The 13,786-nt window shown below is 53.0% G+C and overlaps 6 protein-coding genes across 6 annotated transcripts; 3 read left to right on the top strand and 3 right to left on the bottom strand.

Moving 5' to 3' along the window:
- Positions 1-157: 157 nt before the first annotated feature.
- Positions 158-1,590, bottom strand: J4E86_000549 (uncharacterized protein; the record flags this gene model as incomplete). Its single annotated transcript, XM_051441123.1, has 3 exons — positions 158-1,134; positions 1,187-1,408; positions 1,464-1,590. The coding sequence occupies 3 exons, from the start codon at positions 1,588-1,590 to the stop codon at positions 158-160; spliced, it is 1,326 nt and encodes a 441-aa protein (XP_051307294.1).
- A 1,737-nt stretch (positions 1,591-3,327) lies between these two features.
- On the top strand, positions 3,328-5,426 carry J4E86_000550 (uncharacterized protein; the record flags this gene model as incomplete). Its single annotated transcript, XM_051441124.1, has 2 exons — positions 3,328-3,392; positions 3,443-5,426. The coding sequence occupies 2 exons, from the start codon at positions 3,328-3,330 to the stop codon at positions 5,424-5,426; spliced, it is 2,049 nt and encodes a 682-aa protein (XP_051307295.1).
- An 86-nt stretch (positions 5,427-5,512) lies between these two features.
- On the bottom strand, positions 5,513-7,367 carry J4E86_000551 (uncharacterized protein; the record flags this gene model as incomplete). The annotated part of the gene is made up of 2 exons (XM_051441125.1): positions 5,513-7,164; positions 7,217-7,367. The coding sequence occupies 2 exons, from the start codon at positions 7,365-7,367 to the stop codon at positions 5,513-5,515; spliced, it is 1,803 nt and encodes a 600-aa protein (XP_051307296.1).
- A 740-nt stretch (positions 7,368-8,107) lies between these two features.
- On the top strand, positions 8,108-10,003 carry J4E86_000552 (uncharacterized protein; the record flags this gene model as incomplete). The annotated part of the gene is made up of 1 exon (XM_051441126.1): positions 8,108-10,003. One exon carries the CDS (start codon positions 8,108-8,110, stop codon positions 10,001-10,003), a length of 1,896 nt encoding a protein of 631 aa, XP_051307297.1.
- Positions 10,004-11,238: 1,235 nt separating this feature from the next.
- On the top strand, positions 11,239-12,195 carry J4E86_000553 (uncharacterized protein; the record flags this gene model as incomplete). The annotated part of the gene is made up of 1 exon (XM_051441127.1): positions 11,239-12,195. One exon carries the CDS (start codon positions 11,239-11,241, stop codon positions 12,193-12,195), a length of 957 nt encoding a protein of 318 aa, XP_051307298.1.
- A 342-nt stretch (positions 12,196-12,537) lies between these two features.
- J4E86_000554 (uncharacterized protein) lies at positions 12,538-13,046 on the bottom strand (the record flags this gene model as incomplete). The annotated part of the gene is made up of 2 exons (XM_051441128.1): positions 12,538-12,549; positions 12,687-13,046. 2 exons carry the CDS (start codon positions 13,044-13,046, stop codon positions 12,538-12,540), a joined length of 372 nt encoding a protein of 123 aa, XP_051307299.1.
- Between the last annotated feature and the right edge of the window lie 740 nt (positions 13,047-13,786).

The raw sequence follows: 13,786 nt of genomic DNA on the forward strand, positions 1-13,786 counted from the left end.
AATGCGGGAGCGACGAGAAGACCGAAGGTGTGTAGAAGATATAGTACATTATACAGTTCTCTGAAGATACGGTCTATGGGATATCCTTGGTTGTGACGCCTGTACTCCGTTTGTGTCGACGCCAAGTGGCTACAACACCAATATTGCCCATGAAGACTCATACATGTTCTCTTCCCATCATAGGAGGCTTGTTCCAGTCCTGGGGCTTACCATCATTGGCGTTCTCTGTGACCACCGAAGCATTCCTGTGCGTGACTTCCACCTCATGTGTTGCCACGATCCAACCCCTAGAGTCTCGTTCGGTGTCCCGTTTCGTCAACATGGCTCGATCGCTGTTGTCGTCCATGTCGTCCAATGGAATGAAGTTGTTCTCGTCCTTTGCTTTCGGTTTTATGGAGAGACGGACTGACTTCTCGGGGGCCGTAGAGCTGATGGTCGTGTTGTTGGTACTGTTGAACTTTGAACCTTTCGTCGAAAGGGCTTTGCTTGCTCCGATTGTCGACTGTATCTTCGGCCAGAACTTGGCGATCAATAGCCGGTGAGCAGGCATACATCCGCAGACGATCGAAACGTCGATTTCGATAAGACTCCATAGACCGGCGTCGACGTAATCCCAGGTGACATTCTGCGTATTAGAGAAGTGGATGAGGGATTCCAAGCGAATGACCGAGATGACGACGACGAAGATACCGACACCAAACATGGACATGACCATGACCTTCTTCTTGATACCCATGTTCAGCGCTGCTAGATGTTTCATCGGGAGCGCCATCACAACCACGTCGAGGAAGATGTTGATAGCGGCCGCGATCCAGCCTTGGAGATGGATGTTGTTGCAGCTGCCTTCGTGGAGTCCATCCCATTGATCCCAAGCCATGCTGATGGGCCGGCATTGCATGAGGGTGACGACGAAGAATACAACGGTGTAGACCCCACAGACGCCCATGACGCTGTAAGTAAGGATTCGAAAGCTCTTGGCCGGAAAGACGCGAAGGTAGAAGAAGAGAATCGAGATCTTGGAAACACCAAGGCCAGTCACGTAAAAGATTTCTCCCAGGAAGTAGTAGAACAGGACGTTGGTGATCTGGTCAGCTTTGAGAGTCCAAATGTCTCGTCCAAGACCGTTTTTAACCACTGTAACGTTGTAAGTGAAATGGCGGCCAAAGGTTTGTCGAAATCGTCTTACAGAAATGGGTAAAGACCGCGGGAGGTACAGCAATCAAGACAACAATAAACATCGTCAAGTCGTCCCATGATACCTGGCGGCCCTTCTTGCCTATACTAGCGGCCATTCTCAGGATGAAGGCTAATATAGCGACAACAGCTCCAGCTATGCCAATAGCCATGAAGGAGTCACCCTTGTAACGAACAGGTGCTCCACAACCAGTGCTGGTGATATTCTTGGTCTCTGTTACGCATCAGTATCCAAGAATGCGGCCTGCACGTTACGAGGGTATACTCACGCATAAGCTCATAGATCGTACATGTCTTCTGGGAGCAGGCGGCTACCGCAAGATTGAGGGCAGTGTTGGTGCATAAGCACTGCGAGGTGAGGTCTGTGGCGCATGTCGACTTGGGAAGCTCTTCCATAAAACATGCCAGCTATACCAATATGTCAGACAAGAGTTCAGTTACAGTCTTCATATAAGAACACATACAGCGCACTTTGGCATGTGTGCCGCCAGAGCCTCAAGCGGGTTCTGAGCATGAACGGCAGCCACGAAGGCCCCAAGAAAAGCTACCACAGTTCTTAACCGCATTGGGAAATATCATGTGCAGGTGTCGTAAAAGAAAGGCAAAATGATAGAGCTGAGGAAAGGGCGACAGCGGCTGGCTTCGGACAACGCTTCGTACGAATGTTTGAAGGTAGTAGGTTATGTACTACAGTAAATACCAAGCAAATAATCTGCACGGCGCTCGTGTGGAGTTGCGATAACACAAAATGTGCCCACTTGAGCGTTCTCACCCGGGCCAAGGGGAAATCATACCGAAATATGGATCGGTGGAGAGTTGGCAGGTCGGGTTACGAAAGACACCGAGAGGGGTGGAGAGCAAGGGATTGCTCTGCAAATGCCGTATTCAGTCGCTGGGGAACTGCCTTTGCACACCCGGTCACGGAGCCAGGGTTTGTACATACCGCGCACCTTCCCCCATTTTGACAAGCCCTTCAGAAGTCGTCTCTGGCACAGTCGGTGTCGTCGAGAATCCCTGGAGACGGCTCGCAGAACTACCAAGACATTCTGCCGTGCTTATGCGGACGGGGATGCTTTCCAGCACACGTCGGAAGCTGGCTGCGATGGACATTGTTGGTGATGGAAATCCTCTGGAGCTACAGGCGCTGACTCTTACTCGTCCATAGACCCTTGAGGCCCACCCTGACCGCCAAGTCGATTCTAGCACGTGCATAGTGGAGTCGTGCATGGATTACGATCGATACAGGTACGTTACCTTCGAGGCGTCCTCTTGTGGCCGCGCTGGAGCCCTCGATCGACTTGGATTGTGAAATTTGAGGTGGAGACTTTCGCGGCGTGGTTATCCGATGACGTTTGCGGCGTACGTTGGGCAGTCGTAACTACCGTGTACGGTAGCGACGAGGCGTGCCGCCGGCAGAAGAGGTTCAGAAGGATGCCAAGGTGCATGTATTGGATGCAGCAGCGACGACTATCATGAGATATCCAGATTGAGCGAGATTCAAGCTAGACGACGGCTACATTCTAACTTTGATCGTTGACTTGTAAAGTTTAGCTATCTCGCGGGAGTTTCCTTGCTACATGGAGGTAAGTTTACGCCAGCCAGGTTCGGCCCGACTTCCAGTGCGCCCAGGGTGGAAGTTCGGTCTAGCTTCAAACAACGCCTCGTCTCCCCGCTCAATCTCTTGACCTGCAGCTAGGAGAATTTCTGTCCTTCGCTGACTCGAGAGCCTCGCATTCGTCACATTTGTCAGTGCGAGCGAGGATGCCGTCCGACATGGGAAGCCTTTCTACCATGCGCCTGGATCCACTAGCGCACGGGTTGTACTACCATCCTCATGCGGTAAGAACAGGCTGACCTGTAGGGGGAGGATTAGCCGCAGGTCGCATTCGTGAAATGTCAAGGACCAAAGGGGTAGATGGTCGATGATCGTAATGTTCACCACGTGTACCGCGACTACCGGTGGCGCTTCGTGATGGTTGATCAAGGCTGTCCTGCATGCCAATATAAGCTTTCACAGGGAAGCCCTCGTCGCTTTCTCTCCACACTCGTTCTCGCAACGACGTTGTATATCCAGTCCTTTGCTTTTTGTCTCTTCTTTTTTGCAAGGTTTTTACTACCTCTAATTCCGTCACCATGATTGTCATTAAGGCTCTTGCCGTCCTCTCTTTACTTACCAACTTCACTTCTGCACGCATCATGTATGTTATCACGTGCCAATATCAATGAATGGGTGCTAATCAGACGATAGCGACGGCGCCGAGCACACTCCTTACCGCGGCGAGAATGTCAAGCGTGCTGTGAGCGCTACCAACACCACCACTCTTGAAGACTACGAGTATGTCGTTGTCGGATCTGGTGCCGGCGGTGCACCTCTCGCAGCCAGGCTAGCTCTTGCTGGCCACAAGGTCCTTCTCCTTGAGGCCGGTGATGACCAGACCAACACCACTCAGTACAACGTGCCCGTCTTGCATTCCGTTGCCGCCGAGTATGAGCCCATGCGATGGGACTACTTTGTCAAGCACTTCGACGACGAAGAAGAGCAGAGGAGGGACACCAAGCTCACCTATGAGTTGACCGACGGCACCCGGTACACTGGTCCCAGCCCTCCTGCCGGCGCCAAACCCCTCGGTGTTCTATACCCCCGTGTTGGTTCGCTCGGAGGCTGCACTGTTCACAATGCCCTCATCACTGTATACCCATACGAGAGTGACTGGGAGTACCTCCAGTCCATCACTGGCGATTCTTCTTGGGCACCGAGCAACATGCGCAAGTACTTCACCCGCTTGGAGAAGTCGCGCTACCTACCCAACAGCGTTGTTGGACACGGATTCTCCGGATGGCTCGAGACCTCACTGACCGACCTTACTTTGATCGTTCAGGACCTCAAGGTCATCTCCCTCGTCCTGGCTGCTGCTACTGGTATGGGCAAGAACCTTCTTTCTTCGCTCATCACCACCGTTACTGGCCTCGGTCAGGTATTGCTCCGCGACATCAACAACCCTGGCGCCAACCGCGATTCCGCCGAGGGCATGTGGCAGGTTCCTCTTGCCATGAAGATTCCTGAGTATAAGCGTGCTGGCCCCGTCGACTTCCTTCACCAAGTCATCAACGCGAAAAACCGGGATGGAAGCCGCAAGTACCATCTCGACATCCAGCTCAACACCCTCGTCACCAACGTCGACTTCAACCAGAACGGTACCACACCCAAGGCTACTGGTGTCAGCTTCTTGACTGGAAAGTCTCTCTACGGCGCTGACCCAAGGCGTCAGTCCGGCTCTGCTGCTGGTAAGGGAACAAAGGGATCCGTCACTGCTACTCGCGAGGTCATCCTGTCAGCTGGTGCATTCAACACCCCTCAGATCCTAAAGCTTTCCGGCGTTGGTCCCAAGGAGGAACTCGAGCAATTCGGCATCAATGTCGTCAAGGACCTCCCTGGTGTCGGCACCAACCTCCAGGATCGCTACGAAATCCCCGTCATCGGTCAAGCACCAAGCAAGATTTCTCTTCTCAACGGCTGCACGTTCCTTGAAGGTGACCACGACCCCTGCCTCGAGAAGTGGGAGACTGGCACGCTCGGAATCGGAAAGGGTGTCTACGCCACCAACGGTATCGCGCTTGCCATCACCAAGAAGGCTAGCAACTCCCCCAACGGTAACGCTGATCTTTTCGTCGCTGGGTGGCCCGCGTACTTCAACGGATACTACCCCGACTTCTTCGCCAACGCCACCCTTGGCCGCGACGCCTGGACCTGGCTCACTCTCAAGGCTGAGTCTCGCAACAACGCTGGTACTGTTACCCTCCGTAGCGCTGATCCCCAAGATGTGCCTGAGATCCGCAAGCGCAACTTCGCTGTCGGCGGTGACGAGGACCTGGACGCCCTTGTTGAGGGAATGAAGTACGGTCGCGAGGTCTTTGAGGATCTCATTCCTCTTGACGGCAAGTTCAAGGAGGTTTGGCCCGGAAAGCAGGTTCAGACCGACGAGCAGTGGAAGGAGTTTGCCAAGTACGAGTCCTGGGGCCACCACGCTTCTTGCACTTGCCCTATTGGTGCCGACGATGACGAGAAGGCTGTTCTTGACGGCAACTTCAAGGTTCGTGGCGTCGAGGGTCTCCGTGTCGTCGATGCTTCCGCTTTCCCCAAGATTCCCGGCACTTACCTGGCTCTTCCCCTCTACATGTTGTCTGAGAAGGCATCCGACGTCATCATCGCGGACGCCAAGGTCTCCAAGTAAAAATAGCGAGTAACGGGAGTGCATAGCGTGACTCCACCATCAAGTTTGGTTGTATATAGCGTTCCTAATGTATATTTGAAAATCCGTTAACACATCCCGGTCAATACGGCCATACCCGCAACGTGATCCACACCCGCAACCTCCTCTTCCAATAATTTATCAATCTTACTCTTGCTCTTAATCCTCCAGAATGCTTGCGCGCCATCTACAAACCTCTTGCTGATATCATCTACATCTTCCGCAGGGCATGCGGCGAAGCACAACCGGAAGCAGTTGAAGCTGTCCATTGCCTTGATCTCCTCGTTGGCTGCGAACATTGTACCGGGAGCTACGAGACATAGGTAGGGTTTCGAGGTCCAGAAGACCCACAGAGCCCTAGAAAGGCGGGCGGCAGGTACTTGCTTGGCGAGCGGGTGGGACGCGAAGTCGAAGCGCACCCACACGAACATGCCGCCAAGAGGTCGAACGAAGGAGTAGATCTGCGTCTTCTCGACCACAGCCCAGTCATCCTCTTCGTCAGCGACGTCGACGAGACTCCTTCGGCGGCCAGCTTTTACAGCTTCCTTTCCAGCGTCAAGTGTGTCGCACATCTTCTGCATGCGACGCTCATAGTTGCCTCGGAGGCCTTCTAGCCAGCGCACCCATCCATCCACTTTCCAGCCACTGCCATCGGCCGCGCCGCCTTTACCAGGGTCGTTCGAGGCTTGAGGACCCATGAGTAGTTCTGCCATCATGGACTGCACGAAGCCTGAGGGCTGCTGGGTCGAAGTCTCGGTAATGCGGAGGAGACGTTCTACGAGTGCAGGCTGCGCGGTGATCCAACCAAGACGGCACCCGGGGGCTACCGTCTTGGAGAAGGTGTCGAGACGAACAACACGACCCTGGTAGTCTACGCTGAGGTATGAAGGAATGAGACTGTCCAGGAATTCGAAGCCAGAAGATTTGGTAGGCTTGGGAGGAACGCTGCTGGGCGACGAGGATGGGTACTGCAGGTACCAGTATGGGTCATCCTCAACGATGATGATGTCGTACTTGACGCAGAGAGCGTAAATCTCGGTTCTGCGCTGTACCGACAAGGTGCCTGATGTCGGGTTCTGGCCAATGGTGACGGTGTACATGACATGTGGGCGGCGGCCCTTTGAGTAGTCCCAGTTCTCTAGAACATCTTGCAGACCTCCCTTTCCATGTGCCATCATTCCCTCGTCATCGATGGCTACCGGCGCAATGTTGAAGCCTCGTGGCCTGGCGGTCTGGATGGCGTTCATATAACAGTAAGTCTCGCACAGCAGCCCTGGCCTCTCATCGACAGGGTCATGTTCAGCCGACCACTCATTGCTGAGCGCTGTCAGCGTCTTGGAAAAGCCATCGGTAGATCCGCAGGTCAAGATGACCTCTGGGCCGTTCTTGTATGGGACGAAAGGATGTAGGTTCTCCCTTGTGAACTGTCGGATGAACTGGTATAGTGCGGGGTATCCCAGAGCCTGGCCGTATTGCAGCGCAGACTTCAGGTCGATCATGCGCAGGGGATCTGGCACATTGGAGTACTTGGGCACAACGAGGCGCGACGCAGGTGGCTCCTTCTCTTTACGCTCTGCGATGGATGTCTTCGCGAGTTGGGTGGTCGGGGGATCGTCGGCGGGCGGATCGACGGGCTTGTTTGGCGTTGGCTGCCATCGGTTCGGCTGTGCGACTCTGGCCTCGAGCGTGTCGTAGGGGAAATAGTGATCGTTGGGGAGACCTGGACGGAATCAGTAATCTGAGGCGAAACGGTTGGTCAGGCGCGCGCATACCTCCAGCTAATTGGGCGATCCCGGGAATCTGGAAGTACTTGTAAAACTGTTTGACAGAAGAAGCTTCGCGCGCTCTCGTGCTGCGTGACAGGAAATGCGTAAGATCCACTGGATCGGGGAAAGAGCTCGGGTCAGAGTTGTACGGCGCCATCGTGGCACTGCAGCGGTGTGCGGATAAAGTTTACGCGGACGCGTCAAATGCAACAATGTCAACAAGATCGTCCAATACAAACAATCGCATACGAAGAGGTAAAAGACGATGGGGATATTCCTGGGTATGGAGTCGCTCCGTCGCCCGAGGCGAATGGTCCGAGGGACCGATAAGGCGCTGATTAGAAATGCCAGAACGGTGACCTCATCACCAAACGGGAAGCCGTATGAGCTGGCTAGGCCACGTTGAGCCACGTTGAGCCACACGTGGGAGCTGCAGCTGGGAATAGCCATCCCGAACAACCTGAGATGAGAGCAAGCATGATAATTCCCATTCTATCGGCGCGTGAGCCTTCGCATACTGCCATTGCCGCCGACACCCCAAGCTTTGGAAGCTTTATACTCGGAGGCCGATCTTACCTAGCGTCTCAGTGCCGTGAAGCCGGAACGTGGGCACTCCACAGGCCCGCATCATGCAGGTCCCGAAGCTCCCCAGAGCTCTTTCCTTGCCATTGCCATGCCTTCGCCTTCGTTCGTATATTCTCAAGTCTTTCCCCCCTTCACCTTGTCCTGTACATGACTCTCTTTTGAGTCTTTTTCTAACCATCACCCATCGTCGCACATCTCTACGCGCATTCCTATCGATAAGCATCCGTTAAGCCTCGGCGCATCGTCATCCTATTCACTACCAAAGTGTCGTCCCCTACGAGATCCCGCCACGAGCTGGCATCCATCTACGATATGGAGCCGCGGGAAAGCCTCGACGACGAGGGCGCGCCTCCGCAAGCCTACCGTGACGACGAAAACGCGACGACACTTCCTGCCGAGTCAGCCGACGCCATCGCGACTCCCGAGACATCCGGTCAAGAGCACGACACCCCACAAGAGCCCTATTACGCCAACAAGTACATCCCGCCGCGGTTGCAACGTGTATGGAACAATGTTGTCGTATGGGTCAAGGGTCCACAACCGCCCCGACCCTGGAAGATACACCCTTTCTTCCCCAAGATACAGACTGCGCCAATCCAGTTGTTGAACAACTATTTTCCTGAGAGAAGACAAAAGATCGGCCTGTTGGTCTTTTTCTACTTCTGCTGGATCCTGACCTTTGGCTTGGTCCTGCATCGTAGCGCGTTTGCAGCGGACATTCCTGGATATGGCAGCCCCGTGCGAATACGGTGTACGGATCGCTTCTGGGACGATGGCAATGGCTGCGGGCTCAACGGCGATCTATGTCGACCCTTTGAGAACAGCACCATGCCTTTCCGCTGCCCCGCAAACTGTAAACGCGTGCAATTGCTTAATCCACATGCTGTTGGTGACAAGAATGTCAACTATCGTCCATTGGTTATTGGCGGACCCACCGACGAGGAAAACACGCTGGAGAACACATATTACCGCGCCGACTCTTTCATCTGCGGGGCTGCTATCCATGCTGGCTTCATAAATGACGCGTCGGGTGGCTGTGGAGTTGTTGCGCAGGTTGGCGAGAAGACTGACTACCCCAGCGTAAACAGGAGACACATCAAGAGCATTGGCTTTGATTCGTATTTCCCGCGCTCCTTCTCCTTTTTGCCCGGTACGGCAGCCAAATGTCGCGACTTGCGGTGGCCATTACTAGGCGTATCGCTGACCTTTACCATCCTGTTGTCTTTATTTACTACCTCACCATCCGTCTTCTTTACCTCCATCTTTGTCGGTGTCTTCTTCCACGTTGCACTGGCATCTGACCCTCCCAACTTGACTGATTATTACTCCATAATCAGTATTGCTCTGTCACGCTTCCTTCCCGCGTCATTCTGCATGTATGCTGTCTACCGGTTTGCAGTGCGTCGCCAACTGCAAGGTCTTCACGCACAAGTAGAGAAAACCATCCTCTGGCTCGGAGGATGTTGGATCGGCGCTCTGAACAACTACACCTTCGACAAGATTCCCATAGAGCGTCTTACACCCCACGATATCAAGAACCAGCCAGGCGCTATTCCTGCGCTTATCATTATCGTCCTCACCCTCTTCGTCATCGCTCTGGGACAGGCATGGTCATTCCGCGTCGAAGGTCGTCTACCGCGTTACCTTGCCCTCTACGGCATTCTGGTGGCTGGCATCCTGGCACTTGTTGCCATACCAAGGATGAACGTCCGCATCCACCACTACATCCTCGGCCTACTCCTTGTACCTGGCACATCCATGCAAACACGCCCCTCGCTTCTCTTCCAAGGCATTTTGATCGGCCTCTTCATCAACGGGACCGCACGCTGGGGCTTTGCCAGTATCCTCGAGACGCCTGGCGCACTTCGTGGTGACGCGCCCATCGGGACCGTACTCCCACTCATCACTGCGCCTATCATCCACAACAACTTCAATCTCCACCATCTGAGGCCCAACATCACCTTCGATTGGCAATACCCATTCCCTGAGCCTTATGATGGAATGAGCGTTCTGGTCAATGATGTAGAAAGGTACCATGAATACGCTGACCGTATGGAGGAAAGCTGGACGTGGACTAGACACATGGAAGGCGTGAACGAATACTTTCGATTCGCTTATATAAGAGGCGGTGGAAGGGGGGATTACACGAAAGCAGGAGTTTGGAGAGCGGATGGTGGCTGGACAGACATGGCCTCCGGGCCATCGTAATCCCTTTGCAAGAGAATGTACTAGTCTTGATCAGCACCGCATCGCATCGCATGATCTCTCTTTCTAGGCGCTTCACTTGTGGTAGTAAGCGCGTGAAAAGAGAGATCATGCGATGCGGCACGGTACTAAAGACAGCAGTCTATCGTAAGGCTAACAGATCGCTCATCATTGCTTCGGCTCCACATCTATCTCGATGAGCACATCAATAACACGTTCATTCACTCTCTCAAACTTCCACTCGACTCATCCAACTTGTACGCACGTTCTGTAGGCTGCACATCTGGCAAGGAGGGTATCGTTCCTCTAATGCAACATGACCGAGCGGACGAGAACGTCCATACGATGTTTTGTCCGATCCGACCGGTAGTCAGATCGCACATTGATTTCGCAAGTGAGACTACGCTTTGGGGAGATGCGTGTTGGACGCTTTAGGGAAATGCGTGTTAGATGTTCCACTCTTTGTAATGTTAGAATGCATTGCTGAGATTGCACGACAATGCAACACACACTTTCTAGATCCTTCTGTGATACCACGTCGCCTTGAGTATTGGGTCCGGTTAGTTTGTCTTGGTGTTCACTATTCGTCCGCCGTTACGGACCACTCGACCCATGCAGAATGATACGTATCACTAGTTGGCTAAGCTTGCGACCCGCCCAAGGCCGCAGGTATGTCTGTGTCGGAAGTGAGTGCAACATCTCACATCGCGCCATCGCCTGTACCCAAATACATGAATGAACTTTACATTCGTTCGGTGTTTAGTTGAATTGCACAATGGACACGTGACTGATGTAACTGTCTGTGCCGGGGCCGTTATTTCCGTACGCACATGCGTAAGAGTGGTTGAGCGGGGCCATTGTGCAATTCCTGCCGAGGAGGGGTCGGGGATAAGTGGAGCACGTCTTGCCAAGAATACGCATTGTGTTGGTGGCATCATCGGACGACTGGTATATATGAACATTTGTAATGTGGATGCTGACTCGCTCGGCATTCTAGGAGAAAGACGCGAGCTGCTGCCTGCTGTATTGGGTATATAAGTCAATGAAAGAGATGCGTTGGGAAGGAACTATCAACAGCTCAACCGCGGCTTCCTCCCCTGCATCATCGGTTATATCATCAACATCATCGCTCGTGCTTTCCCCGCTATCAATTCTCCTACGCATTGAAGCTTTTGTCTGACTCTAAACATCACAAACCAATCCCCACGAATCAAAATCGAATTCCATCACCCATCACCATGGTCAAATCAGTCTTCGGAGGAGCTGCGCTCTCAGACACTGCGTACTTCAACACGCAAGAAGACCGTGCCAAACTCATCGATGTTTTGCTTGCCAACGGCGTCAAGAACATTGATTCCGCACGTCTCTATGCTGGATCCGAAGTTGCCATCGGCCAACTCGAGAAGCGCAAGGACTTCATTATCGACACCAAGCTCCCTGGCGGTTTTGGTCCGCCCGGTGAACTCAAAAAGGACACTGTGATCAAGTACTGCCAGGAATCTATTGAGCGTGCCAAGATCGACCAGTTCGACATCTTCTATATCCATGCTCCAGACCCAACCGTTCCTTTTGAGGAGACCCTGGAGGGCATGAACGAGGTGTACAAGAAGGGCATCTTCCGCCGCTTTGGCCTCAGCAACTTCTCGGCCGAGCAAGTTCAGCAAGTCTACGACATCGCGAAGGCCAAGGGCTACCCACTCCCGCAGGTCTACCAGGGTAACTACAACCCTGTTGCCCGACACTTGGAAACTCAGCTCTTCCCCACACTCCGCAAGCTCGGTATGCACTTCTACGCATACTCACCCCTTGCTGGTGGCTTCCTGGTTAAGACCGCAGCAGACCTCGATGCAGGCGCCGGACGCTTCAACGAGCAAGCCATGGGCAACATGTACGGAAAGCTGTACGATAACGAGACCATGCGCAAGGCGCTCATCAAGTGGAACGAGATCGCCGAGAAGGAGGGTGTCACCAAGGCGGAACTCGCATACCGCTGGATGGCCTACCACAGCGCGCTTGAGGGAGACGAAGATGGTGTCATCTTCGGTGCCAGCAAGATTGCTCAGGCTGAGCAGACTGCGCAGAGCTTGAAGAAGGGCAAGCTTAGCGATGAGGCGGTCAAGGGCATTGAGCAGATTTGGGAGAGCGTCAAGGAGGTCGCTCCTGTTGATAACTACCACAGTTATGCTAAGAAGTAGTAGATGACGCCATGATATATTAGAAGTTGTCGTGATGTCATAATGAAACGTCGACATAGTCTACCCTAACCTTACATCGTTCTTGCCTATGATAATTTACCCTCGATACCATATGATGCCCCATGCGCACGACCCATTTCGTACTTCCGAAGACCCTTCCAGCCTGTCCCTCTCTTAGTGCTTTATATACCTTGAGCATCACGCGGGTACTGCGCCTCTCTTCATTTGCGAGTCTTTCCCGAGCATTATGCTCGAATCCACCACTAAATCAACGAATCTTTCGAGAACCATTTTCCGCCTATTATCAAGCAAACCCACGAAGATCGCACCTTCGGTCTCGATTCAAGCACCTGTCTGCTAAAATCATTCAAGATATCTACCTGCAAGTTGAACATTCTGGTTGTTGGGACGCAGACATCCACTTGTCGGAAAGGTAGTTCGTGTAGCGGAACATCGTGGTTTCGAAGGAAATGTCCTCTCTCCACGCTCACACAGTCCCAAGAGAGTTCTTTCTTGATGTGAATGCTCTCGCTGTATTTTTCATACCAGTTCTTCTCGTAGTCACGGTAGAAACCTTCAGCGGCCTTGTGAATTTCCGGTGGTGCTTCTTCTCGGATTCGGCGACATGTTTGTATGAGGTCGAGGTGCTGGGTTTTGCCGAAGTGCTTTCGATCGGTCGAGGAGTATGGCGAAAGATATGAGTATACTAGGAACCGCAGTTCTGCGGGCAGCTGAAGAAAGCAACTGGGCGCATCAAGTGCGACGGATGGAGCTGGCGTCATGAGTTTGTTGGTTTGAGATGTGGGTGAGAGGCCATCCGGGGTAGCAACTGCCACGGCTTGCTCTGTCATGTTGGTGAGTGATCTTCAACCTGAGTAGATGGTTGAGTGATTTGTATGTAATGAATTCTGGTTTTCTATAGAGTTCCAGCCTTTTTGTACGTTAAGAAACGTAAGGAAGAAGGAAGTGCAGGGAGCGGATGCCTAGCAGGCCCTAACGCTCGAGCAACTATAGCGGACTTCATTCATCTTGTGACGTCAAGTTAGTTAGATTACTACGTCTGCCTAACGAAAAAGCTCTGTTATTCCATTGTGTACCTTTCAGATTGATTCAATGCGTACTGCCTATACCCATCCCGCGCCACCACCTCGACTCGACTTCTGCACTTCGACTACGATCCGCATACAGATACCGGATACTCCCTCGAGATGGCTTCTACGCCTTCCAAGGGTCATAATAGCGACAACACAGGGTTGCAGAGCGACTACACTAGATTTGCCGCTTCCCATTCGTCACTTCCCGCCGTACGCCGAGATGAACGCTCCTTTCTCGACCTCCCCGTTGAGCTCCGCTGCATGGTGTACCAATACTTCTTACCAGAAGGCCAACTGGCTGTCTACCCCAAACCATCAATATACAACGCCCTGATACACATTTGCAAGCAAATTCGAGAAGAAGCGCAAAAGGTGATCCAAAAGGCTGCCGATGGGTACTTTCGCGCCCATGATGCACGATGGTTTCGGAAACCGAGCTTCCATTTCACGATACAACCCGCCATCGACCCTACTCACATTACTGTTGTCATCCCAGA

Source organism: Alternaria arbusti (genome assembly GCF_024043155.1).
Source record: "Alternaria arbusti strain BMP 1465 chromosome Unknown scaffold_1, whole genome shotgun sequence".
Taxonomy (NCBI): domain Eukaryota; kingdom Fungi; phylum Ascomycota; class Dothideomycetes; order Pleosporales; family Pleosporaceae; genus Alternaria; species Alternaria arbusti.